The 27,258-nt window shown below is 44.6% G+C and overlaps 1 protein-coding gene across 1 annotated transcript; it reads left to right on the forward strand.

Annotated features, from left to right (window-relative positions):
- The first annotated feature begins 983 nt into the window (after positions 1 to 983).
- chd2 (chromodomain helicase DNA binding protein 2) lies at positions 984 to 25,883 on the forward strand. Its single transcript, XM_084452917.1, has 38 exons — positions 984 to 1,443; positions 1,782 to 1,899; positions 5,207 to 5,441; positions 5,832 to 5,918; positions 6,255 to 6,319; positions 6,768 to 6,878; positions 7,340 to 7,513; positions 7,765 to 7,904; positions 8,103 to 8,328; positions 8,418 to 8,518; positions 8,661 to 8,702; positions 9,229 to 9,410; positions 9,544 to 9,668; positions 10,415 to 10,631; positions 13,205 to 13,294; positions 13,738 to 13,928; positions 14,073 to 14,261; positions 14,523 to 14,685; positions 15,084 to 15,236; positions 15,754 to 15,825; positions 16,205 to 16,354; positions 16,439 to 16,587; positions 16,695 to 16,791; positions 16,880 to 16,972; positions 17,468 to 17,641; positions 18,808 to 19,019; positions 20,383 to 20,522; positions 20,737 to 20,875; positions 20,980 to 21,130; positions 21,265 to 21,387; positions 21,485 to 21,607; positions 21,782 to 21,922; positions 22,192 to 22,305; positions 22,660 to 22,838; positions 22,942 to 23,041; positions 23,154 to 23,355; positions 23,453 to 23,702; positions 23,934 to 25,883. Exons 2-38 carry the CDS (start codon positions 1,838 to 1,840, stop codon positions 24,226 to 24,228), a joined length of 5,457 nt encoding a protein of 1,818 aa, XP_084309043.1. The 5' UTR covers positions 984 to 1,443; positions 1,782 to 1,837; the 3' UTR covers positions 24,229 to 25,883.
- The last annotated feature ends 1,375 nt before the right edge of the window (positions 25,884 to 27,258 follow it).

The following is a 27,258-nucleotide window of genomic DNA, read 5'->3' on the forward strand; positions in this document are numbered from 1 at the left end:
GAGCGTTAATGTAATGTAGCTATCCTAGCCTATGTGGACTCTTTCAGCCCCTCCAAGATGGATAACTACATTTGAATTATTTCTATGCAGACAAGTTGGGTTTGAGTCCTGCACTCTCAAAATGCTACATCGGTGACTGAAGTGGGATAGTAATGTTTTTTGGATAGAACATGCACACGGGCTATAGTTTAGACTTATTTATCAAAAGGTTAGACAACGTTTCAATCCAACATGCATCTTCATCAGGTCAATTTAAAATCACCTGTTCATTGTGAGATGGTAGCCACTAGAACATCAGAGGCATGTCTCCGCAAGAGAACCATCTTTGTGAAGCATGAGGACACACCTTTGTCACGTAGCAGTACTGTCATATTTAAGGCCTTCAATTGCCTTTTCAAGATGGGTATCCGTGTTGGGGTACCCTCTTGTGCTGGTGTGGAGTGACAATATCCATAAGCTAAACCTTGTACACAATCAGCATTTGAAAAACATTTAACTGGATGGAAGTAAAATGCTTGTTGATTAATGACAAGGACTGGTTTATCTCTGTTTTGTCCAGCCAGTATAATTTCCATAAAGGGTATTTAACTAAGCCTGTGGCATACAAAGATCTCAAAATGTTTTTGGTCTGAGTGTAGTCCAAAGGCACTACAAAATGGCTTCCGATGATCTAGTTCCTGTCTGTACAGGAAATGATGTCTCTAGATCAGAAATATTGCATGATATTGTGCAGCCTGTTTAAAGTTTCTTCCTATCAATTCATGGATCTATCCTAGTATTTTAAAGTAATGTTCATTAGGTGAAAAGTAGACCTATAGTTGATTAAATTACAACATTATTTAAGTTAGACTTTTTCATACAAAATATAGGGGGTGGGACTATGGAGCATCACCTGAGTGTGTGGTAAATGGAAATAACGTCAATCAAAGGCAAAGCTTTCAGAGCTAGGAAGGAGCTCTAGATGGCGGATGAGCCTTGGGAAGGGGAGCAGTACATAGGGCTTTTGTCAAGCTTGTTCTTGTTCCTGAAATCCCTCAGGAGTGGCGCTATTTGGCCATCTACATTCAAAAAAGGATAACGATTAATGTTTTAAACATCTGGAGCATTTTTCTACGATATTTATTGTTTTATTGTGTCGTGTAAGGGCGTCTTTGCTTAGCGTATGCGCGAGTCGTTGTTTTCTCTGCCGAGAGCTGGCTGTCATGGCGCGCCTCCATTTATAGTGTGCTCCGCGAGGAGCCTCGCCTGACCGTCTCTCTCGTAGTCTACTGTAGATTAATTAACAGTCTATTTTTCATCAAAAATCTTTTTTCTGTAGTTGTTTAAGTCAGGTTTTCGCTTTTGCTTCGGCATTATTTTGTTTGATTTTCATAAGTATTAAATAAGAAATAGCGGATGAGAATCGAATAGGCAATCGCATCGTACCTACTATACATGGAATAGGTATGTTTACATGGTATTGCACCTAGAATCGAGTGGTTTCTAATTTATAATTACGTTTTCATAGTGCTTTGTCTGATGACGCAGTTAGAATTAATGCATGTGGCTTGATACGAGGATAACATTGAAACTACATCACTGGATTTACCTGAAGTAAAAAATGACGTGATTTGTTTATCAATATTTTTTATTATCGGACAACTTAAATAATAGTTTAGTTGTCCGAGTCACTGCATTTGCCAGTCCCTATGTCGCAACGTCTTTGCTTTTACTGCCCTCTGTACAGAAAACTATCTAATGGGACTTTTATGATAGTTCATCCCTCTTCTAACTTTTGACAGTAAATACCAGGACATAAGGTCACCAAATCAGTCAATCAAGTTTTACAAGTTAAACAATGATGAAGAACAAGGATAAAAAGCAAGAAGATGAAGGTTCGACTCAAAGCAATGCATCAAGGTATGATCCTCTCTTTAAAAAAAACAACCTTTTTTGTCATTGTTTTGATTGTTTACCTTGTCAAGCATGGCTGATCACCTGTGGACACTACAGCATAGTTTTCACGATTTGCATCAGTTTCATATCAATGACCTTGGTAGTGTTTAATAGCCACACCCTGATTTTCTCAGTATTTCTTTCAGTTAGGACTATCAGTCAGGCCCAAGCAATGCACATTGCCTATCGTTATGACAACAGTTGAGCTTTATGGCTTCCCCTCACATTTCAAATGCATGATTATGATGTGTTTGGATCTTTTGATACACTTCTATATGACCTTGTCTTATTAGTCGGTACTGCATTGCACCATTCTATCCTACTATTTTGGAATATTTGATACCCAGCTCTAATTCATTCATTGTCAGAAACGTGGAGCTGAATGACATATTCTAATTGATCTGAAAAGGGTTGTGAGTTTGCTTTTGACTCCATTGACAGACGACCTTTAAAGTTAGGATGCCTTATTTTTATATCCTTTTTCAACTGTGAAGAGATTTATGATACATGTTAGGTGATTTCATGCACTTTATTTGTAACTGGCCTTTATATCCCTCAAGTTAGAATGATGAAAGGTTTACTTTTGCGTTTTGGCCACAAAACTTGCAATCCACCTGATACACTGACTTCAGTTAGGCCTTAGTCAAACCTTCCAATTTGTCACCTTTTGCTAGAGGTTTCTGTGAGTAAAACATTTAGGATTTGATATCCTCTCAAAATGTAATGTCAAACTTTTACATGTTAGTCTCTATGACGGTTACATGTTACTCTTTGACAGTCAGTCTTTAAAAGGTGTAGGTGTAGTTATAAAAACTATTTAGCCTACTACTTATGACTGTTTTTTTTACAGGAGACTGAAATGTCATTGAAGACAGACATGGTGATATCACCTGCCATGAGACGTTTGCCTACTAGTCATACAATGGTGTCTTGTGTTTTGATAGACACTAAACATAAAATTCATCAGTATATTTTGGTCCTCATAACTGGTCATAACTGATCACAAAAACTGCAACCAGTTGAAGCAGTATGCGCCTAATCTTGTAGTCACTTGTAGTCAAGCTGTCTCAGGTTGTCTTAAGGTCTCACTATAGAGCTCTATGGAAGCAAGTGTCCTCACACAGTCCTGTTATTCACCTGTGCACACAACCTGACAACATAGATTACCACAATTCATGAGGCGCAGTGATTGGTCAGTTGATATGAGTGTCAGACTCTGATACCATGGCATTTCTATGTGATGTGCTAGGGTAGTTAACGTGTTACATATGTTTTCTGTGTTTTCTTCTTTAGAATTAGGCTATGTACTGACTCATTTTATTTCTCTGAAAATAGAAAGATCATAAATAATGTCATTCTAACATTATCAATAAAGATTGGAAAATCCTCACTGACCTCATCCTCATGTGACCAGATTATTTGGGTGCTACATTGAGATAAACTGTCACAAGACGTGAACCTAAGTACCAATGCTTCCATCATGGTTAGATTAGCAGCCGTCCATATTATTCAGACTATTACATAAACTGGAGGGTGGTAAGTGTTTACTGTTCTGATTTGATATCAGGAATATGAGCCTAGTTAATGTCAGTGATAGAGATTCCTGGGATACACAGATTCAAGTCTGCTTGTTTTGTCCTTCATCCTTCTGTGGCCCCTTTTAAAACATCAAACCTTTAAAAACAAAAAAACTGGGCTGTCATTTTGCTGATTACAGAATAACAACCCTGACAGTTGTCCATTAGAGACCAACATTGTAACATTATCTTTACACTGCCCTCAGTACTGATTTCAATGGCTTGTGCATGCTAATGGATCACACTTGTGCTGTGTTGGTGCTTTTTCTGGGCCGATGGCAGCCATTTTAGTGACCTAGCACAGTCATCTAAAGCCTGCACCACAGTATTCAGTCTTTTGTCACTCTTTAGGCCCTATTTAGGACCACCTCACACTGACATAGTATATAGGCAAGATGTGAAAGAGGTAGTTAAATGCTAGAATGTACTGTCTTACTGAATTCACAGACAGTCCACTTGAAAGAAACAAAATGGCCCTTGCTTTGTGCTGCATTGCTTGTATGACTTTCTGCATTAAAACTGTGTGCTCAGAACTACAGGAAGACAGAATAGGAAGTGGTTCACAGGTTTGTAAGCTGGGATAGGCTCATTTTCCACATAGCAACAGCATCAGCCTATAGTCATTGAGTTTGGCTTTGAGTCCCGCCCATGTCTGATCTCACTCGCGGAGGAAGGAGTCATCTGCTTCCGTGCTTGGTCAGCAGGAGCTGCATTCTCACTGGTGACGGGCACACTGTGGCTGGATGACTGAATGAACACTTATATTTGAATACCTTTTACTTTCACAACAATGCTGATATCACAATTAAAATGTTTATTGTGCCATGCACCATCATTATTGAATTTAAATGATCAGAAAGATATTTTTAATAAGGTATTGAATATTGACAGATTTTGACATTATTTCCAGTACATGCATATGTTTAAAACTACAGACTTACAAGTCAAATGTGAAGAGGCATATCCATGAAGACCAAAACTATATTATTCAGATTTAACAGCAGGCCTTTGTATTTTAACCATTTATGGCATTCCCTGTGTGAACTATTTTGAAAAGGCAGGTGGTATGTTCCCCCCCCTGGCCTGTTCAAAGTACTACATGTCAGAGCCAAAAATAATCTGTCAGTGTAAATTCTCTTGTGAAAGGTTCAGACCATTTAAAAAGTTTTTCTGACCATTTTGAGTTACAAATAAATGCATGTTGCAGAGATGCATTTTTGATTATTTATTGTTTGGAACTTACTAACAAATGTTCAAATGTTTTTATTTTTATTATCACAACCAATGAGAGGAATTATCCTTAATTAGGCTATCTGAAAACCAATTCTTCAAGGGGATGTTTGAACCACCCTGCTTATTCTCAAGTTAACCTCCATCAAATTCTTCAATGTCTGTTTTTTTGTGGTTATCTACTACACAAAGTATTTGTGTACATAAGTCTAAGAGGATTTGTTTGCCTGTGAGAGAACTAGCTTACCGTAAGACTGTTACACTGAGCATATCACCATATGATGTAATACCACTTCCCTTTCCCCTCTGCTGAATGTCCACTGCTCCTGTCTAGTCCACCAGATGTTAGTGACATAAACAGAAATACTGTCATGTGTCAAGCTCACTGTAGGTCTCATGGTGATGGACGGACACACTGTTCACATGAACAACTCAAAACACTGCACCTGTTTTTGATACTGTAGCAACTCGGCCTCGGAACAATCCAACCACTCTGGGTCGGAGTCGGGGAGTCAGTCGGAGAGCGAGCGAGGCAGCGAGAGAAGACTGTCCCACCACTCGGCGTCCAACAGCTCCTCAGATTCAGAGAGCCACTCTGAGTCTGAGAGTGAGTCAACAGGGTCCAAGTCCCAACGGCCTTCAGCAGACGTGAAGGACAAGCCAGTTAGAAAGAAGGACAGTCTGGCAGATGTAAAGAAGGTAAAGCAGTAGCTGTCTGCAAGCTTGCCAGCAGGCTCATTAAGATATAGGTAATTGGTTTCCTGGTATTATCCGCCCTCTAATCTTAATTCCATAGACTAGGCCAAGCAAGGGCCAGCCATAGCCTGTGTCACATGGTCAGTTACACAATGCTTATAATGCCTGTAGTAGCGTTTAGGTAAAATGGATAGATAAGATACTTAAATAATCCCTGTGGGGGAAATTTGCGGTTTCAGCAGTGGAAAAAGTACAGCGGAATAGATAGAGAATATACATAGATAATATTTTATTTCCGTTATTAATTATTACAGCATTATACTTCTTGGGAATAGAGTTGGGAAATTGAGATCTAAATGGTCCAATGTGGTGATGTTTCACTTGTATTTACAGATGTGGGAAGAACACCCAGATGTGTATGGGGTGAGGCGATCATGTCGCAGTAGACAGGAACCTGCTCGTCTCAATATTGGAGCTGGGGTAAGAGGCCTGAAATGAGATGAAAATGAAACCTGGAGACTGTCCTATGGAAATGCATCAACAGAGCACAAACAGACAATATAGATAATATAATTACCTGCACACAACATACACACACACACACAGACACTACCTCTAACCAGATTCACATTCACCGAGTCTGGAGCAGCCGTGACTGTTGTCTCAGATATTGATGAATGCTTGACTGGCACCATCTAGTGGATTTAATGTGTAAGCACATGTCCCGTTCGAATTAGCAACAACCCTTGCCTGTGTCATCAAACATTCCTGGACACACATTTTATTGAGATGTAACCAAACGTATCACAATTGCAGCAGGGCAGCAGTGATTCTGAAGGTGAAAGTCCTAAGAGAAGGGGAACACGAGCCAAGAAGAAAGAGTAAGTGGAGAGACTGCAGTGATGTATTGACAATGGCATCCATGTTTATTCACACTGTCATGTTCATTGTTGTGAATAATTCCAAGCACTTAAATCCACGAGTGCTTGTCCATATTTTTGTTTGATCATTTAGGTCATGTGTAATGTGTTTCACTTTATTTTGCCTGAGTTCTGTGTAGTGTTGGCAGCATTGTGGTCCCTATCATTTTGTTCATTTTGATTTCAGTATTTCTGCTCCAAATTGGTTCAATTAAGAAGTTCCAGCCAGCTAGAGTGAGGAAGCTCGTCCCACCTTAGTTTGTGGTTAGGGTGATGAATAGGCCCACTCTGGTCAAATTGGGTTTAATCGACCACCCTAGGCCCAGGACCTCAGTATAACCTCTACTACAGGGTAGAGAGACCAGTGACAGGCCTTGAGGGTGAACTTGTGGTATTTCTGTCTTATAAGAAATACCTGGAAAGATGATGACTCAGATGATGAAGAGGAGGAGGATGCCAGCAGTGCAGACAGTGAGCAGGAAGAGAAAAAAGTTAGATCCAGACGACTTCCTGCCAGAAGGTAAGGTTGTAGAGAAGCCTGCCCTCCGGTCAGCTGGGCTGGTCAGTCTCCACTCGCTTCATTGTCATTGTGTGTCATCAGTCGCTCAATGTTGCTGTTTTGGCTTTGTTGAATTTATGTAAAATGTTCATCATTTTTTGCGCATACAGTATTACTAGACTGTCACATTTATTGATGTTATGGACTACTATAATATTCATATCGTGTACTGATGCTGATTCAGATATGATTTAGAAGGGTGATATTAATGAGATTGATGGCTTTAAGGCATGAATCAGGCTGTTGTCATTTTTAAAGGAACACTCAGCAATATTGAAAGTACCACTACCAGAAGCACTTCCAAAGAAACTTTTTTTTTGGTCCTGAAATATTGAATTGAACGATGGGAATATTGCAGACTATGTTTTCAAAGTGTAAGTGCTTACAGTGCACGTCTCTGTGTCTTTATTGGTGTTTTTCAGACCACAAGCCAAATCGACTCCAGTGAAAAAACAGTCTCCGAAAGGAAGGAAAACTCGGAAACAAGAGTCCTCTGGCGAGGAGGATGAAGAAGATGATGATGACGACGAAGACGACGATGAGGATGAAGACACCCCAAAGAGGCAAACGCGTCGCAGGGGGGCAGCTAAAGTCAGGTGTGACAAGTGCTTTTATTCCTAAGTTCTCCACAACTATCTGAAGGTAGCAACCTCATTCAAGGTCACATTAACCACTACCCCCCCCCCCCCACACACACACCCCCTCCATATTTTATATTGATGATAAAAGCAACGTTTTTGATCTCAGGATACAGAATGACTCAAACACACAGTATGACTTTGTGCAGACGTATCAACATCCCTTGCTGACGTTCTCTCGTGACGTGTCTTGTGTTGTTGGATTGCAGTTACAAGGAGGACCAAAATGATTTTGAGACTGACTCTGATGACCTGATAGAGATGGCAGGCGATGTGGCTGAGGAGCAGCAGGATGACGACAGCGAGACCATAGAGAAGGTCATGGACAACAGGATGAGCAAACAAGGAGGTGAAGCATCCTCACATTGCATCTCATCACTAACATTCACTCTATCCACATGGATAGAAATGGAAATCTATGACTGTCTAAAGGCTAGCCTATAGATTTGACGGCATGCCAGAGAACAGTGGATCATTTTGGATATGTCTCGACTACAGGCGGTCCCCTTGCTAAAGACTCATTCCTTTTCGTGTGTGTGTGTGTTAGCGACTGGGGCTTCCACTACTCAGTACGCCGTGGAAGCGAGTGGCGATCCATGTGCGGACTTCAACCCAGAGAAGGATGAGGGGGAGACGCAGTACCTCATCAAGTGGAAAGGCTGGTCCTACATCCACAACACCTGGGAGAGCATGGACTCCCTCACTCTGCAGAAGGTCAAGGGACTCAAGAAGCTGGAGAATTACAAGAGGAAGAACGATGAGCTCAACGCATGGTGAGGAGTGGAGACGGAGGTGGACCACCTGACGCGTTTCAGTCTTTAAGTCATTGCTGGGACCCACTGACGCCGATTGTCTCCCATAGGTTAAAAAAAGCCTCCCCTGAGGATATAGAATATTACAACTGTCAGCTGGAGCTAACCACCGACTTGAATAAGCAGTTCCAGTTTGTGGAGAGAATCATCGGTAAGAAAGCAGTAGAAAGTGCCTTTTTCTCAACTGCCATAAGTGTTGGCATGCTTTCAACCTGAAATATTACTGTTAGTATGTCTGCCGATGTGTTAATAACTGTTAATGTTGACGTATTCATGTATTCCCTCCTCAACAGCAACAAAAACAGGAAAGACGCCGGGATCGTCCGATTTCCCCTGTGAGTCGCTCTCATCCGCATGATCACAATCACACACACGACCTACGATTATCACATGAACCCTCTTCACTCTACATGATCACAATCACACACACACGACCTGCGATTATCACATGAACCCTCTTCACTCTACATGATCACAATCACACACACACGACCTGCGATTATCACATGAGCCCTCTTCACTCTACATGATCACAATCACACACACACGACCTGCGATTATCACATGAACCCTCTTCACTCTACATGATCACAATCACACACACACGACCTGCGATTATCACATGAACCCTCTTCACTCTACATGATCACAATCACACACACGACCTACGATTATCACATGAAACCCTCTTCACTGTAGATGATCACAATCACACACACGACCTGCGATTATCACATGAGCCCTCTTCACTCTACATGATCACAATCACACACACACGACCTACGATTATCACATGAGCCCTCTTCACTCTACGCACGCATTGCATGAAACATGCCTCTCGCGTTTCTCGCCACGCAACAGCTCACAGTCACAAGACGTCGTCGTCGTCCGACGACCCCGAGTACCTGTGCAAGTGGATGGGCCTGCCCTACGTTGAGTGCAGCTGGGAGGACGGCGCCTTGGTGGGGAAGAAGTTCCAGCACTGCATAGACGGCTTCATCAGCAGGAACTCCACCAAAACCATCCCCTCCAAAGACTGCAAGGTGAGCTGAGAGTTTCGGCGCTAGGCGGATTACCGACACCGTCGGATCACACTGCTTATGACTCGTATTTGGACTCTTGGCTCGTGTTCTCTCCTAATGATGATCAAATATTGCTTTCTAATTGGTGTTGCAGGTGTTGAAACAACGGCCCAGATTTGTTGCGCTGAAAAAACAACCGTCTTACATTGGGGACGAGAGCCTGGAGCTGAGGGACTATCAGCTAGCTGGGCTGAACTGGCTGGCCCACTCCTGGTGCAGGTACTGGCCAGGGAACCGGGAATAACTCCACCCAGGGGTGGGGATGGAAATTATTGGGGCTGTTTTAAGATAATAACGATTTCGCATGGCTGAGACAAAATCAGTTGTTCTGTGCAACGTGACATTTTGAGTCGGCAATGTCGTTTAGTCTTTTTGCAGATTAAAGGCCATGACTATTTTCACATGACCTGTGTATTTGACCCAGGGCTACATTGAAACATGATGTGACCATCCTGAGGCCTTTCTCAAAACATCTATTCCACTTAGGCCACAAACAATAATTTTTTCCAGCTGTTGGTAGATTATGTGCAAGTATGTTTTGACCTATGTATTTGACCTGGGGCTACATTGAAACATGTGGCCTTCCTGAGACCATGCCCACATTTTACTTGTGTTACTACAACATATGAGACAGTAAATATGAACCTGACACCACTGTATTACACACCATTGTAATACCACTGTAATACCTCCTTGTCCCGACTGCATGGAAGTTGATGCACGAGCCGTGGAGTTTGAGACCTTGCTCTAGGTTTCTGTGGACGCACTTGGGGGCAGCATTTCTACTGCTTGGCTAGACGTGGGTCAGTTAGATATGCATGCCGGTGAGGCGCAACGGGAAAGACATTCACAAATAAAGCGCTCTGAGAAAGTTCGCTCTCACAATGGATATCACAGTCTGAGTAAATAGAATAGCTGTTGATATGCAATTCAAACTATCTGTATTTGTCCCTTGTGTTCCTCAGATGCAACAGTGTGATTCTTGCGGATGAGATGGGTCTGGGGAAGACCATCCAGACCATCTCCTTCCTGTCCTACCTGTTCCACCAGCACCAGCTGTATGGGCCCTTCCTGCTGGTGGTGCCCCTGTCCACCATCACCTCCTGGCAGAGGGAATTTGACATCTGGGCCCCCGACATGAATGTGGTCGTCTACCTGGGAGACGTCATGAGCAGGAAAACGGTACAGCAACATTACACTCTCTACCCAACATCACTCTCTACCCAACATCACACTCTCTACCCAACATCACACTCTCTACCCAACATCACTCTCTACCCAACATCACTCTCTACCCAACATTACTCTCTACCCAACATCACACTCTCTACCCAACATCACACTCTCTACCCAACATCACACTCTCTACCCACCATCAATCTCTACCCAACATCAATCTCTACCCAACATCACACTCTCTACCCAACATCACTCTCTACCCAACATCACTCTCTACCCAACATCACTCTCTACCCAACATCACACTCTCTACCCAACATCACACTCTCTACTCAACATCACACTCTCTACCCAACATCACTCTCTACCCAACATCACACTCTCTACCCAACATCACTCTCTCTACCCAACATAACACTCTCTACCCAACATCACTCTCTACCCAACATCACTCTCTACCCAACATCACACTCTCTACCCAACATCACTCTCTACCCAACATCACACTCTCTACCCAACATCACTCTCTACCCAACATCACTCTCTACCCAACATCACACTCTCTACCCAACATCACTCTCTACCCAACATCACTCTCTACCCAACATCACACTCTACCCAACATCACTCTCTACCCAACATCACTCTCTACCCAACATCACTCTCTACCCAACATCACTCTCTCTACCCAACATCACACTCTACCCAACATCACACTCTACCCAACATCACACTCTCTACCCAACATCACTCTCTCTACCCAACATCACACTCTACCCAACATCACACTCTCTACCCAACACCACTCTCTACCCAACATCACTCTCTACCCAACATCACTCTCTACCCAACATCACACTCTACCCAACATCACTCTCTACCCAACATCACACTCTCTACCCAACATCACTCTCTACCCAACATCACTCTCTACCCAACATCACTCTCTCTACCCAACATCACTCTCTCTACCCAACATCACACTCTCTACCCAACATCACACTCTACCCAACATCACTCTCTACCCAACATCACTCTCTACCCAACATCACTCTCTACCCAACATCACTCTCTCTACCCAACATCACACTCTACCCAACATCACACTCTACCCAACATCACACTCTCTACCCAACATCACTCTCTACCCAACATCACACTCTACCCAACATCACACTCTCTACCCAACACCACTCTCTACCCAACATCACTCTCTCTACCCAACATCACACTCTCTACCCAACATCACTCTCTACCCAACATCACACTCTCTACCCAACATCACTCTCTACCCAACATCACACTCTCTACCCAACATCACTCTCTACCCAACATCACACACTCTACCCAACATCACTCTCTACCCAACATCACACTCTCTACCCAACATCACTCTCTACCCAACATCACACTCTCTACCCAACATCACTCTCTACCCAACATCACACTCTCTACCCAACATCACACTCTCTACCCAACATCACTCTCTCTACCCAACATCACTCTCTTTACCCAACATCACACTCTACCCAACATCACTCTCTACCCAACATCACACTCTCTACCCAACATCACTCTCTCTACCCAACATCACACTCTCTACCCAACATCACACTCTACCCAACATCACTCTCTACCCAACATCACACTCTCTACCCAACATCACACTCTCTACCCAACATCACACTCTCTACCCAACATCACACTCTACCCAACATCACTCTCTACCCAACATCACACTCTCTACCCAACATCACTCTCTACCCAACATCACTCTCTACCCAACATCACACTCTCTACCCAACATCACACTCTCTACCCAACATCACTCTCTCTACCCAACATCACACTCTCTACCCAACATCACTCTCTCTACCCAACATCACACTCTCTACCCAACATCACTCTCTACCCAACATCACTCTCTACCCAACATCACACTCTCTACCCAACATCACTCTCTACCCAACATCACTCTCTCTACCCAACATCACTCTCTACCCAACATCACACTCTCTACCCAACATCATACTCTCTACCCAACATCACTCTCTCTACCCAACATCACACTCTCTACCCAACATCACTCTCTCTACCCAACATCACACTCTCTACCCAACATCACTCTCTACCCAACATCACTCTCTACCCAACATCACACTCTCTACCCAACATCACTCTCTACCCAACATCACTCTCTCTACCCAACATCACTCTCTACCCAACATCACTCTCTACCCAACATCACTCTCTACCCAACATCACTCTCTCTACCCAACATCACACTCTACCCAACATCACACTCTACCCAACATCACTCTCTCTACCCAACATCACACTCTACCCAACATCACTCTACCCAACATCACTCTCTCTACCCAACATCACACTCTACCCAACATCACACTCTACCCAACATCACTCTCTCTACCCAACATCACTCTCTCTACCCAACATCACACTCTCTACCCAACATCACTCTCTCTACCCAACATCACACTCTACCCAAACAGGTCTTGCTGTTACAGATTGCTCTGAAGTGACTGCCATCCATATTTTTGCTCATGTTTGACCAGATCCGTGACTATGAATGGGTCAACCACCAGACCAAAAGGATCAAGTTCAATGCACTTTTGACCACGTATGAAATTGTACTGAAAGACAAGGTAAGGCATCATCATTTCTCTGGATTCTTTTCAAACACTTAAAGCTGCATTCATTGATTTTGTGCATATTGTCAAAACTAATTAAAACCACCTGATATCAGATTGTTTCAATAGCGTCCTAAAATGATCAAATGATTATTAAATGATTTTTAATTCCATTGACCTTAAATGATTCACATATCGGTCGCCTGTCTGTTGTTATTCAGCATTTCTGCCTGTGTTGTCAATAGCCGACTGTGCCCTTGTGCCTTATATGGTTCTGGCCGTCCGTTTTTGCCATTGGTTTGTAAACAAGTTTGGGCGAATCCCTTACTACCATCTAGTGGTAAAATAAAATCAATGAATGCAGCTTTAATGTATGTTTACTTCTTCTTGTGAATATGTCAGGTGCGTGAATGCATCACCTCCCTTCATTCAGTCTGTGTAATGTGTGTATTCTGCAGGGGGTTTTAGGCAACATCAACTGGGCCTTTCTGGGTGTGGATGAGGCTCACAGGCTGAAGAATGATGACTCCCTGTTATACAAAACCCTGATGGACTTCAGGTCCAACCACCGACTTCTCATCACGGGAACGCCGCTGCAGAACTCCCTCAAAGAGCTGTGGTCACTGTTGCACTTCCTGATGCCCGACAAGTAGGGCTCTCTCGTTTCTGTCGTTTACACACATCAGTATGCAAGTCGACAACAACCCGTTCATTCGTTCAAGTCACAGCCAAAACGTTGTGCGGAAAAGATTTCCTTAAATTGTGCTCTGCCCCTCCCCTCCCCTCCCTGTAGGTTTGAAAACTGGGAGGACTTTGAGGATGTGCATGGGAAAGGGAGGGATAATGGCTACCAGAGTCTCCACAAGGTCCTGGAGCCCTTCCTGCTGAGGCGCGTCAAGAAGGACGTGGAGAAATCCCTCCCTGCCAAGGTGGAGCAGATCCTGCGCGTGGACATGTCCGCCCAGCAGAAGCAGTTCTATAAGTGGGTTTCCTACTGCGTAGTTCATCTCTCTGTCCATCGCGCTCCGTCGCCGTCTGTCCAACCGCCTGTCTCTACGGAGTGAGGTTGCAAAGAGCCAGGGACATTTTGAAAAATGAAAAACTTTCCTACAAAGATTTCCAGGAATTTTGCTCAATTTCTTTCCCAAACTTAACTGCCATTTTGCAACCCCACTAACTTATTTGAGGTGTAGGACCTAAAGCTTAATTTCTCTTCTCTCTCTCTCCCTCTTGTGTGCGTCAGGTGGATTCTGACCAGGAACTACCGAGCCCTCTCCAAAGGCAACCGAGGAAGCTCGTCCGGCTTCCTCAACATCGTCATGGAGCTGAAGAAGTGCTGTAACCATGGTTTCCTCATCAAGCAGACGGATGACGGTGACGGTGACAGTCAACAGGAACACCTGCAGGTACGGCCGTCTTTTGAACCCTCGTCAACTCGGAGATGCACTGCTTTGGCCTCATAGTAGCATCTAGGGCTGCTCGATTATGAGGTGAAAAAAATTATTGTGATTATTTGCATGATATTGTAATTGTGATGAAGTGCAATTAATATTTCACGTTTTAAATATTTTTTTTGTGGTGCCCCAGCACACTCGATGCAAAACTGAACTATTAATTGCATTAATTATGGCCTTTTGAAGTTGGTTAACTGCAGAGGTCATAATGACCATTGCGATTAATGCACGATTAATTGCGCAGCCCTAGTTCCATCTACCAATGGCTTCAAAGAGGACAAAGAAGCTCTCGGCGGACCGACTGGTTTGACAGCTTGTGTTGTGTCTGATTGCTGATGCTGCCCCCTCAGGGCCTGGTGAGGGGCAGTGGGAAGCTGGTCCTCCTGGATAAGCTGCTGACCAGACTGCGCGAGCGCGGCAACAGAGTCCTCATCTTCTCCCAGATGGTCCGCATGCTGGACATCCTGGCCGAGTACCTGGCCCTGAAACGCTACCCTTTCCAGGTGAGGCCTCGCAACCCCCCCAGTCCCAGTAGGTGATGGTCTTTTGATTTGACATGTTGTGATGCTTTGCAAAGACAGTCCCAGTGGACTTGTGGGGCTGTGGTGAGGATTTCTCAGGTGTTAAATAACAGGATCGGGTGTCAAATGTTGCAGTGTACATAACCAGCCCGGCTGATGGTACGTACGTCTGGTTATTTTTATCCTGAAGTTATTTTTTGATGAGGGTGGAGGGCCGGTGTGCAGAGAGCCAGGGCAACTTGTGCGTCTGCAGTCTTATCACGGGTGAATCTCTCTAGACATGACTGTACAGCTGCAGCACTCTCTGGCGATATGGAGGTTGCCTGATGGATTCCGCAGTGCCACGTTTGGCTTTAGAGGGTCACTATAAGGAGCGTTAAGGGTGGAATCTGAGAAATACCCCCAAGAGTTCATTCCTCTCTCTCTCTCTCTCTCTCTCTCTCTCTCTCTCTCTCTCTCTCTCTTTCTCTCTCTCACTCTCTCTCTCTCTCTCTCTCAGCGCTTGGATGGATCCATAAAGGGAGAGATCCGAAAACAAGCCCTTGACCACTTCAACGCAGAGGGTTCGGAGGTATGTCGGGACAATATTTCAGCCGATCTAAGTGTTGTGCACTGCGGTTCCGAACTCTGAAGGTGTTGATAATTGGAGTGTAAATACGAGCTGTGGATCTGCGTCAGAGCGTGGTCAACAGGAGTTCCTCTGACTCTGTTTATGAAGCGCGGCAGGAGCTGTTTATGCTCTTAAGATGGCAGGTGCGATAGCATTAGCCTACGCCGCGGTTGTTCAGTTATCTTATTAATGACCCCGCACAAGCCAAAAATTCCTAGCAAAATATTTCCACTTCAAGCATTTATGTTCTATGTTCTGGGTCTCTCCGATACTCAGTAGCCTCTCTTATACACTATGTGATCCGGTTAGTTTTGAGTAACAAGTCTCCTCTGCGTCCCAGGACTTCTGTTTCCTGCTGTCCACCAGAGCCGGAGGGTTGGGGATCAACCTGGCGTCTGCGGACACGGTGGTCATCTTCGACTCCGACTGGAACCCCCAGAACGACCTGCAGGCCCAGGCCAGAGCCCACAGGATTGGCCAGAAGAAACAGGTGAGCACATGCAGGGCTCTGGACTAGTACAAGTACTAGTATTGAAGGTACAAGACAGTTGAATCTCTCTGTCTTCCTGCTCAGGTGAATATCTATCGACTGGTCACAAAAGGAACAGTGGAGGAGGACATTATTGAGCGGGCCAAGAAGAAGATGGTTTTGGACCATCTTGTTATTCAAAGAATGGACACCACCGGTCGAACTGTCCTTGATAGCAACTCAGGCAATTCAAAGTGAGGAAACATAAGTACTAAAAACATGTTAATCAGTTGTTGTTTTTTGACTACTAAAAAAACAGAATTTCTCAGGTTCTGAACTTAACATGAACCTCTGTTCACAGTTCAAATCCATTCAATAAAGAGGAACTGACTGCCATCCTAAAGTTTGGAGCAGAAGATCTTTTCAAAGAGGCGGAGGGAGAGGAGTCTGAACCACAGGTACACCTAGAAAGCATTTCACAGGTTTGGGAAATATCAGCATTGACCTTTTTTTAATTCATCTTCCGCCACGTCTTCACCTTCGCAGGAGATGGATATCGACGAGATCTTGCGATTGGCTGAAACTCGAGAAAGCGACCAGGGGTCGAGTGCCACCGACGAGCTTCTCTCTCAGTTCAAGGTACCCTGTGAGCAGCCTGTACTCCCCTTCTGTTCCAAATAGGGATGCACAATATATCGGCAATCATATCGGTATCGGCCGATGTTAGTCATTTTTTAATATATCGGTATCGGTCCGATGTGCAAAACAGGGCCGATGTGAACAGCCGATATTTTTTTCTGTCTAGCTTCTTTTGTGTGTGTTGTTGTTGTTGAGAGGAAACAATGTGGTAAATCTATGATTTATCAGCTTAACCAAATGTTTTGGAAACAGAGATGGTGCTTCCATGTGTTTTCCTGTATGTATAACATTTGATTATCATAGAAACTTGTTTTTATACAGAACATATATATTGGTGAATATCGGTTATCGGCCATAACAGCAATGTTAATATCCGTTATCGGCGTCGGCCAAAATGTTCATATCGGTGCATCCCTAGTTCCAAAACACCTTCAGTTCCGCCCCGTTCTGAGGCCGGCGTTGCTACAGAGCCGTCTGTCCGCGTGTTCCCCACAGGTGGCCAATTTCTCCAACATGGATGAGGGCGCCGCAGAGCTGGAGGAGAGGACGGTGAGGGACTGGGACAACATCATCCCCGAGGAGCTGCGGCGGCGCCTGGAGGAGGAGGAGAAGCAGAGGGAGATGGAGGACATCTACATGCTGCCCCGGAGCAGGAGCTCCAACAAGAGGGTGAGGGCGCACGGCACGGCCGTCCCCAGCTTGCGCCCGGCAGCGCCAGAATCGCCGTCTGCTCTGTTTTTTGGTCCCCGAGCCAGTGTGTGTGATTAAAGTGCAGTCGCAGAGTCGCTTGCTTGCCGGCGTGAGGTAATGCGAAATTTCCACATTTCTCAAAACCTGAAAATCAATAAGGTCCAAGCTTATCAATACCGCCATTGAGACTAGCAGGTCCTAGAACATAACATTATGTCTCCAGAGCCGAGAGTCATGTACTTTAAATCCAATCACTGGAGCACAAAAATACATCGGCCTTTAAAATAAACCAAGAAGAATTGTATCGCCTCACGTGCCATCATCCTCTTCATTTCTTAATTTCAAAATGCCATTTCTGTTCAATGTCGACACAACTTCAATGTTAAAGCACCTCAACATTGCACATCAGTTGAAGCCTGCAGTAGCAGTATGCAATAAAAGCAATACCAGTTCTGTTAAGAATGTATTGTCCTGACTTTCCACCAAGTAATAGAAATGTATAGTGGTATCGATGAAGACTCGGATTGTTAAGCAGTCTCCAAAATAGTATCAATATCAATAAAAATGAACGTTCCTCGTCCCTGTGCTTGCGTGAGTATTAATGCTTCACGGCACTCGCATCCAGTATGAACCTGGTGTTAGACACACCCCGAGCTCAAGCACAGGTGGCTGTGTGTAGTGGTTCCCTCAGGGTGTGCGGGTGTGCGTGCATGCGTGCGAGTGTGTGTGTATGATGAGAGATGAGCTTTCCAGATAATGAGATTTTAATGAGCACTGCCTCCTGGTAAAGTCCCCTGTGGTTCCAATGTGTGTGTACTGGAGGTGTTGTTAATCTACTGTGCCACACAAGAAGCTTCCTTAATGAATCATTAGGCTTCCACAACTGTGCCGAGTCCCGTGTGACTCCACGCCACACTATGCACAGTGTTCATGCACAATGCTGCGCCGCACCGCTGGCGAGGGCGTTTGAAATTCCCTAACCGGTGGAAGTGTACCACGACAAGACTGTAAATATTAGTTTGTTCAACATTTGCGTTTTACAGTGAACCAACAAGAAAACCAGGCCTGGTGTAGCGTGTGCAGTGAGAGGACGGGCTCCGGCCATCTTGTCTTGAGGGTTGAGGGTTGATCTGTGCGTGTTTCAGGCCCAGGCCAACGACAGCGACAGCGACGTGGGCTCCAAGCTGAAGCAGCGCTCCTCGGGCTCCGAGAGCGAGACGGACGACAGCGACGACGACAAGAAGCCCAAGAGGCGCGGCCGACCCCGGGCCCGCAAGAACAACGTGGAGGGCTTCACCGACGCGGAGGTCCGGCGCTTCATCAAGGCCTATAAGAAATTTGGAGCTCCCCTCGAAAGGTACGTACAAAACGGGCCGTGCTGCCGTAACCAGCCAGGCTGAGCGCATGGTACCAGAGCACGCCGTGCTTTACGCACTCTCATTTTGCTCCTGTGCGAAAATGCAATACTCAAGCCGGAATTTGTGCTGGCGTGTTGATCGGTTCTGACATGATCAGTTCCTTCCTTTTCGTGTGTATGCCCCTAGTAACTGAACTAACATTGTTTCATCATAAACTAGAAAGGATGCTCAGAGAGCACAGACCTCCTCCCTTGAATGCATGTTGTCAGTGTAACCAAGTTGAAATGCTTAAACTGACTCGTATAAATATCGCCCATTTGCACCATCAATGAGTAGAGAGTAGAGAGCTTTTTGGTGGCGTAGCTGGTAGTGGTGTTTATGACAGGTGGTCATGTATGAATGCAGGTCAGAGGACCTGGGTGTGACGCCATGTATGTATGGGCAAGTTGCAGGAGGAAGTGATACTGATTAGCGATGCTCTGACAGTGATTGATAGATAAGAAAGCAGCAAGGTCTCTCTCCCCCTCTGTCTTCCTCCCTAGGATATCAGTGCATTTAGTAGGGCTAGGGTACAATAAAACCCCAATATTAGATAGATCTTGACACATTTATTAAACTATAAACCTAATTTATAAACTATAAAAAAAAACACTGTGATTACATGTAGTACACTACTGTATAACATAAGAAAGAACACGAAAAATAATTAAATACAAAATGAAATCCATATCTAGTCTACTACACAAATAAACAAATAAATGTTCCAGTCAGGATTCGGACTGGGGACTCTAGTATTCGAAGTCTTATGCTTTGCCACTACGTCACTGAAGGCACCTTGATTGCACAATGGAAGTGGCATCGACAAAGACCTGAGCCTAAATCCAACAGTGAAAGGGCAAGTTTAGTTTAAATTTGTGGATCCGCACAGTGATTCAGTTCTAGTCTGAAATGTAATGGGTTCTAAGTTGGCCCATACTATACCCCTCCAACAAGTTTCGTGAAAATCGGTCTGGTCATTTTTGTGTAATCCTGCTAAAGAGCAAACCAACCAACACGCTTGACCAAAAACATAACCTCTCAACCAGCGACTCGCAATTGTTTGATTTGTACAATTTGACGGTGCATTACTCTGACAACATCTAAGAGCCTCCCTAGACTCTTAATGGCAGCTAGTCTGTTGCTTGTAGCTCACTGCTACATTGTCTTAGAATTCAAGACAGATTAGTCAATGAGCAGCTTGCCAACCAGCTGCGTGATGTTTTGAACAGCTGGATTAGTCAATGAGCAGTTTGCCAAGCAACTGCGTGATGTTTTGAACAGCTGTACATCCACACATGTTAATGTAAATCTCCCTGCTCACAGGCTAGAGGGCATCGCCAGGGACTCTGAGCTGGTAGACAAGTCTATTGCAGACCTGAAGAGACTGGGTGAGCTGATACACAACAGCTGTGTGACTGCAGTGCAGGAGCATGAAGAACACCTCAAAGAGAACCCCAGTGAAGGTATGTGTGCGTGTGTGCGCGTGCGCGTGTGTTTCTTGGTCTGTTCTTTGTCTGGATGTGTTTGTGTTGAAGTAAACACATCTTGGGGTGTGTGGTCATCTGTTTTTACTCACACACACACACACACACACACACACACACACACACACATACACACACACACACACACACACACACACACACACACACACACACACACACATCTGCTCCCTAGCCAAGGGTCCAGGGAAGCGCCGGGGAATCAACATTAAGATCTCAGGAGTGCAGGTCAACGCCAAGTCCATCATCCAGCATGAGGAGGAGTTTGAGTCGCTGCACAAAGCCGTGCCCGTCAACCCTGCCGAGAGGAGCAAGTAAGATGGCCGCCAGTGCAGTACAGACACAGGCTCATAATCCCATTCGTTACATACTGTAGGATGTCCACAGAAGTAGTAGTTTGACTTTCTTCTGGCCACAGGTTCCAGCTGACCTGCAGGGTGAAGGTGGCCCACTTCGACGTGGACTGGGATGTCCAGGACGACACCCAGCTACTACTTGGCATCTACGAGCACGGCTACGGCAACTGGGACCTGATTAAGACTGACCCGGACCTGAAACTCGCAGACAAGGTAGGAATTCAAAAGGACATGTTTGTTTTTTTCTTATTATTTCCCCTTTTTTTCCCCCCCTTTATAGCCAGTAGATATGAGCATCTGATGGTTTCCGTTGACGGCTGGCATCGTTGCGCGTTCTGTATGCTCAGATTCTCCCTGACAGCCCGGACAAGAAGCCCCAGGGGAAGCAGCTGCAGACCAGAGCGGACTACCTTCTCAAGCTGCTGAAGAAGGAGCTGGACAGTAAGGACCTGTCCAAACCCGGGGAGGAGGTGAGCCCTTTCCACGACCCCGCTGACCCGCAGAGTTCCCGCCGCCCTCATTTCCCGACCTCACCTCCGTCTCCGTCTCTCCCCCCCCCCCCTCCAGGCCAAGGTGAAGAAGAGGAAGCCGCGGGTGAAGAAGGAGAACAAGGCCCCCAAAGACGAGCAGGGCAACGACATCTCCTCGCCCCATCTGTCAGACAACCCCTCGGAGGAGGGAGAGGTGAAGGTGAGTCAGGGAAAACTATCTTCCCCCCCTGCCCTTTTGAGCAGGGGAACTCCCTGCTAGGTAGTGTAACAGTACACTGGAGGAGAGCCCACAGTAACGCGATGCAGTCTTTATTTAGGGATCAGCAACTGGTTTGTACTTCTTACTCACCCTTCCGTTCCCCTTGTCCAACAGGACGACGGCACGGAGAAATGTTCCTCTAAGAAGAGGCAGAAGAAAAAAGACAACAAAGAGAACAAAGAGAAACAGGGGACTTCTAAAAAAGAGAAGGAAGGAGACAAAGAGAAGAAGCGTCCCAAGCCCAAAAAAGAAAAGGTATTTTCGCTGCCGTGGACCTCGCTATTGTTGCCGAGCAAGTGTACAATTTCACACTTACTAACCTTTCCTGTTTCCGAACAAGCGGTGGGAACTTTTGGCTTTGTTTCTGTTGTTGTGGTGGAAGATGGATGTACAGATTATATTTTCAGATTGTTCCTGGATCACCGCGGGGGGGGGGGCGTTGGAATTGGGTGTCAGTGTGTTTAATTTGTTTGTGTGCAGTTAGTGTTTGTGTGTGACCTTGTTTTTGTGCTTCTCCCTCGTAGGCTAAAGGAGCCAAAGGGAAGAAGCCCCAGGGGCCGGTACACATCACCGCTGGGAGTGACCCTGTTCCCATTGGGGAGGAGGATGACGAGCTGGACCAGGAGACGTTCAGCGTGGTGAGTTACCTCCAGACAGCAGCACCCCGGCTTCATCTCTCACCCACGCTCACGACATGGACACACTCAGACAGGGATAACATCACCCAGACATCCACACCCGTCTAGCATCAAAAATGTACACAAAAGAAAGACAAAACATAACTGATCTTTGGTGTGTGTGTGTGTGTGTGTGTGTGTGTGTGTGTGTGTGTGTGTGTGTGTGTGTGTGTGTGTGTGTGTGTGTGTGTGTGTGTGTGTGTGTGTGTGTGTGTGTGTGTGTGTGTGTGTGTGTGTGTGTGTGTGTGTGTGTGTGTGTGTGTGTGTGTGTGTGTGTGTGTGTGTGTGTGTGTGTGTGTGTGTGTTTCTCCCCAGTGTAAGGAGCGTATGAGGCCAGTGAAGAAGGCCCTGAAGCAGCTGGATAAGCCTGACGAGGGCCTGTCAGTCCAGGAGCAACTCCAGCACACACGCACCTGCCTGCTTCAGATAGGAGACCGCATCACAGAGTGCCTTAAGTCCTACAACGACCCAGAGCAAGTCAAAACATGGCGTCGGTAAGCCAAGAGAGAAATATTCCACCAACTATACTCACGGGTTCACATGAATACATGTCTGCTGAAAACGTCCCGCCACTTATTCTCGCTCTGTCTCGACCAGAAACCTCTGGATCTTTGTGTCCAAGTTCACGGAGTTTGGCGCAAGGAAGCTTCACAAGCTTTACAAGATGGCTCAGAAGAAGCGTACGCACGAGGAAGACGTGAGTGAGATAATGTCCTCGCCCGCCAGTACCAAGATTTGTACCATCTGAATATGATGCGATCTTTCCACGTTGTACTCATGGCTGTACTTATTCCCTTTCACATTTCTAGAAGAACCAGAGGAAGAAGGATGACGCCTCGGGTAGGAAGAAGCCTTTCAGACCAGAGCCCTCTGGCTCCAGTCGAGAGTCCACTGGTACCCAGCCTCCCACCAAGTCCCACCCTGGCATGGGCCATTCATCTGGGCCTGGTCCCCACGCTCACCACAGGGAAACGTACAACCAGGCCAGCAAGAGACACTTTGGCAATGATGGTGAGAGAACAACATGGTTTATGTTCCTTTCTGATATGCTCTGATGCTGCGTTGTCATTTCTCATTTTTAAAACACACATTTTACCTTTTGTTACAGACAGAGCAGACTGGCAGAGAGATCGTAAATACAATTATCCTGGAAATAGCAACCAGTCCTGGCAAGGAGATCGCCATCATCCATATGATCCTCCACGCTACAAAGACCATCACTACGGTGATCGCCGTCCCCATGGAGACTCGTATCGCAGCTCTGGCGGTTACCGTAGCAGCAGCTCTCCTCGAAAAAGGCCGTATGACCAATATGACAACGACCGGGACCACAGAGGCCACCGTGCCTATTACGACAGGCGAGTCACTCAATATATTCCCTCAGAATTTGAGGGAGGGAATTTGATGGGATGAAGGCATTTCCCAGTCTTGATATGTGGGACGAAAAGCAATATGGTTACTATTTTTTTCTTTTTTTAAAAACAAGGTTTGGTTGGTTTTATAGAAGGTACAAATGTCCTATTTTCACATTGTAACAACTTACATCAAGGAGTTCTTTTTTTAATCTCACCTCGTCCTTCGCATTCCAGGCACCTGGACCCAAAAAGGAGACGTTCGGACGAGTTCCGTCCTCCTAACTACCACCAGGGGAGTGGGGGAGGGCATCCCCAAGACTTCCGGAGGATGCCGGAGCACCGGTCTGGCCAGGGCCCCGCAGGCCCAGAGCACTATCGACCGTTCCCACCAGACAAACCCCCTCCCCTGCTAGACCCCCGCTCGCCGCAGGCCCAGAAGTCCCCCCAAGACTCCCGCTCGCCAGTAGAGCGACCCGCAGAGCAGAAAGGTGCCGGGCCGGATATGAACTGGAACAATAGGAAGACATGAAGCCTGTTACTGCAGGCCACGGAGCTGAACTAAGTGTCTTGCATCCAGGGACATGGTGGCAACGCCACACGCTGCTGACGGACAGGTGTGGCCCGGCCTCTCACACCCTCACAGTTGGAAAGGGATTTGACACAAATACCCTGATAACCAGCAGAACCAAGCCCCTCCCCTTCCCTCAAGTGTGACACAAACTGTGTCTGTGAGGAAATGAGTAAAGCACCGTGATGAGAAAGATATGTGTTTTGTGACATTTCTGTTGTTGAATTAACATGCAGCCAGACAGTGTTTACACTGTCTGTAGAATGCCTAAAGACAGTTAGTCCCGTGGACTGGTATCTGATGAGGAAAGCTAATGATGCCTGAAAAGTGAATGATGACTGGTCTTGAAACATAAAAAGTGCCTGAAGTATTTGGCCTTTTGAATGGTGTAGGTATGGGATTATTCCCAATGGAACCATGGCTTTTTTGTTTAGCTGTATGTCTTTAAAATTGTCATAGGAAGAGTTTCCCTATAAACAAATGTGTATCATGAAGATCCTCCCCACCTTCAAATGTTCATTATCCTGACTATCATAATGTATCATCACATGACTAGATGTACGATTCCCGTATGCATACTTATTCCAAAATTGATGAGGAATGATGGGTAATCAAGCCAGTACTGCATCTACCAAGTACTATTTAAGTGGTTTTAGTACATTTGTATTTCTCATTAGTATTGATAATCATTATTAGTACTTAAACATTAATCATTGCAAATCTTAACACTTTGATAAACCACTTCCCTGCTGATAGGTTAAGAACCTAATGCAAACAGAATATTCTAACCAGTATTTGTGTCAAGTTCAAAACACTACATTCTGTTAACTGTCCATGGAGTTTATTTTTTTGGAATGAGAAGAATGAGCCATTTCTTACATATTTCTCAGATCTGTTTGTGTGAATGGTACTTAAGCATACTATCATTGCATTATAAGTACTGCACTCTACTTGTCTGTTCCACCTGTAAAGTATTGGAAAACATTGAAGGATATCCTCATGAACATTCTCTCAAGTTTGATTATATTCCGATTCACAGCCGACAGTAGTGTTTAGTGGATTGGTGGAGGGATATGGGTCTGTAAAAGAATGTCATCGGTGACGAGCTATTATTGGTCAGTCTGTTTCAGTGCCAAACCAGAGACTGGCTATGCTCCAGTCCTTACGATTTTTGGTTGTTTTAGTGTGCTTCTCCATTTGTGCCTTATTTCTTTGTATATTTTCATACTGAATATGGGTTGATGGACATCACTCACTGCAGTCTTATACAGACAATGCAGTTTTACACACTGACCTTATATTGAGATTCTTCCCAGTGGTTGAATGATGTTTGTTGAAAGAAGACAAAATAATTTTGCTTGTCATGCGTTTCTGCAACTGTTCCCCAAAGATCTCTGGGGAAATGGCAGACTGCATTACACAGAAAGAGATCTGTGTATGATTTCCTCTCATGAGAAATGGGCAAATCTGTTACAGTGAGTACCAACGCCACCTTCTTTCCACACTGCTCCTGGATATGTTATTGAAAACAAGCCTGAATAATTTATATTTGTGACAAAGCCACTCTTCATTTGAAATGTACTGTAAATATGTTTATAAGGCATATATGTAATAAACTTTCCTACGTTATGAAACTTACTATATGTCCAGTGCTTCATTCAGTAAAGTATTAAAATGCATCTAACCAGGGTTATTCAAACATTAGGTGTTAATCTCACAGCAGAGGAGAAAATTTGAATGTGAGACTTATTTTTAACAGAATTATCAAATAAACCACCCATTTGAAGAAAATTGTAAATGGCCTAGTGGGGGGTTTTATGGCTTAGAGGTAAGTGCAATCAGCAGCAAGCTTCATATTCATAAAGTTGAAGATAATTTTTACAATCACAATGGAATCACAATCACTATGTTGATATGAATGTCTCCATATTTCATGCAACATACGGATGTAGGAACTGTGTGGACCCCAGTCTGGTTATTTATGGCCATTCGAGTCATTACTCATTGGTGCACCAGGTGGCAGTCTAACATGCTGTAGTAAATGAAACCAGATTTCGAAAAATGCTCTCATGTTGGCCAAGGACAGTAGAACAAAAAAAGAACAGTCCCACAAAATGAACAAGACATCTTTTATTCAATAAATAATTTACAATATAAACATGTGGTGAGTGGCACCGCTTTTGTCCTACATACAAACACAGTTTGATCTTTCTGGCATCTCCCATTCTGGCCACTTGTTTCTCCATATGTTCTACCATTACAAGTCTTACAATCTCTATTATTCACAATCAAGTTCAAACCAAGTAAGAGCTAAGTAAAAACAAAACATAAAGTGCTTTGAAATCAAACACATGAACACCCCAAAACACTTTCCTGTATTCCCTTTTTAGTTATCAGCTTGGATGCAATCCAAGATAAATTTGGTCTGCTCCTAAGCAAGCAGAGAGAGATCTAAAACTAACCAGGATGTTATCATGATCACAGATACCGTGCTTACATAGATGACGACTGGAGTATGATCCTTGCGATTTGTAATTTTGTTTTGTGGTGTTCATGTCTTTACAAAATCCTTTTTTTAATAAAAAGGTCACATTCACCAAACCCTTTCTCATATACAAAACTGTAGTGATAAATTCAACACAACAGATAAAATACAATATTCCAACTCAACAACAGCTCACAAACATATATACAACCTCACATTACATATGTAGAACCATACGTGAAACTCACAATACAAATTACATCTATCAACACAAGATTCAATGTTACAATCATTTTTCTCTGATAATCTTTTTTTTTTTGCCAGACTAAAGACAAACCACACCAGCCATGCTCCCATAGCAGTAGTTTGACCTGCCAAATACTTCAGTGTGGGGAAATATTACCCTTTAACCATGCTACGGAAATACTGAGTATTGTATTGAACAGAATAATCATCCTATTGTCAAATAGATGAGAACTAAGAGATTTGGGATGTTAGCTGTGCAT

This window comes from Borostomias antarcticus (assembly GCF_949987555.1).
Source record: "Borostomias antarcticus genome assembly, chromosome: 18".
NCBI classification, from domain to species: Eukaryota; Metazoa; Chordata; class Actinopteri; order Stomiiformes; family Stomiidae; genus Borostomias; species Borostomias antarcticus.

Excerpts from the sequence above, each read along its gene's own strand:
- chd2 (XM_084452917.1), top strand. The coding sequence starts at position 1,838 with ATGATGAAGAACAAGGATAAAAAGCAAGAAGATGAAGGTTCGACTCAA. Across the intron at positions 1,900-5,206 it reads ACTCAAAGCAATGCATCAAG|CAACTCGGCCTCGGAACAAT; the intron begins GTATGATCCTCT and ends TTGATACTGTAG. Across the intron at positions 23,703-23,933 it reads CACCGTGCCTATTACGACAG|GCACCTGGACCCAAAAAGGA; the intron begins GCGAGTCACTCA and ends TTCGCATTCCAG.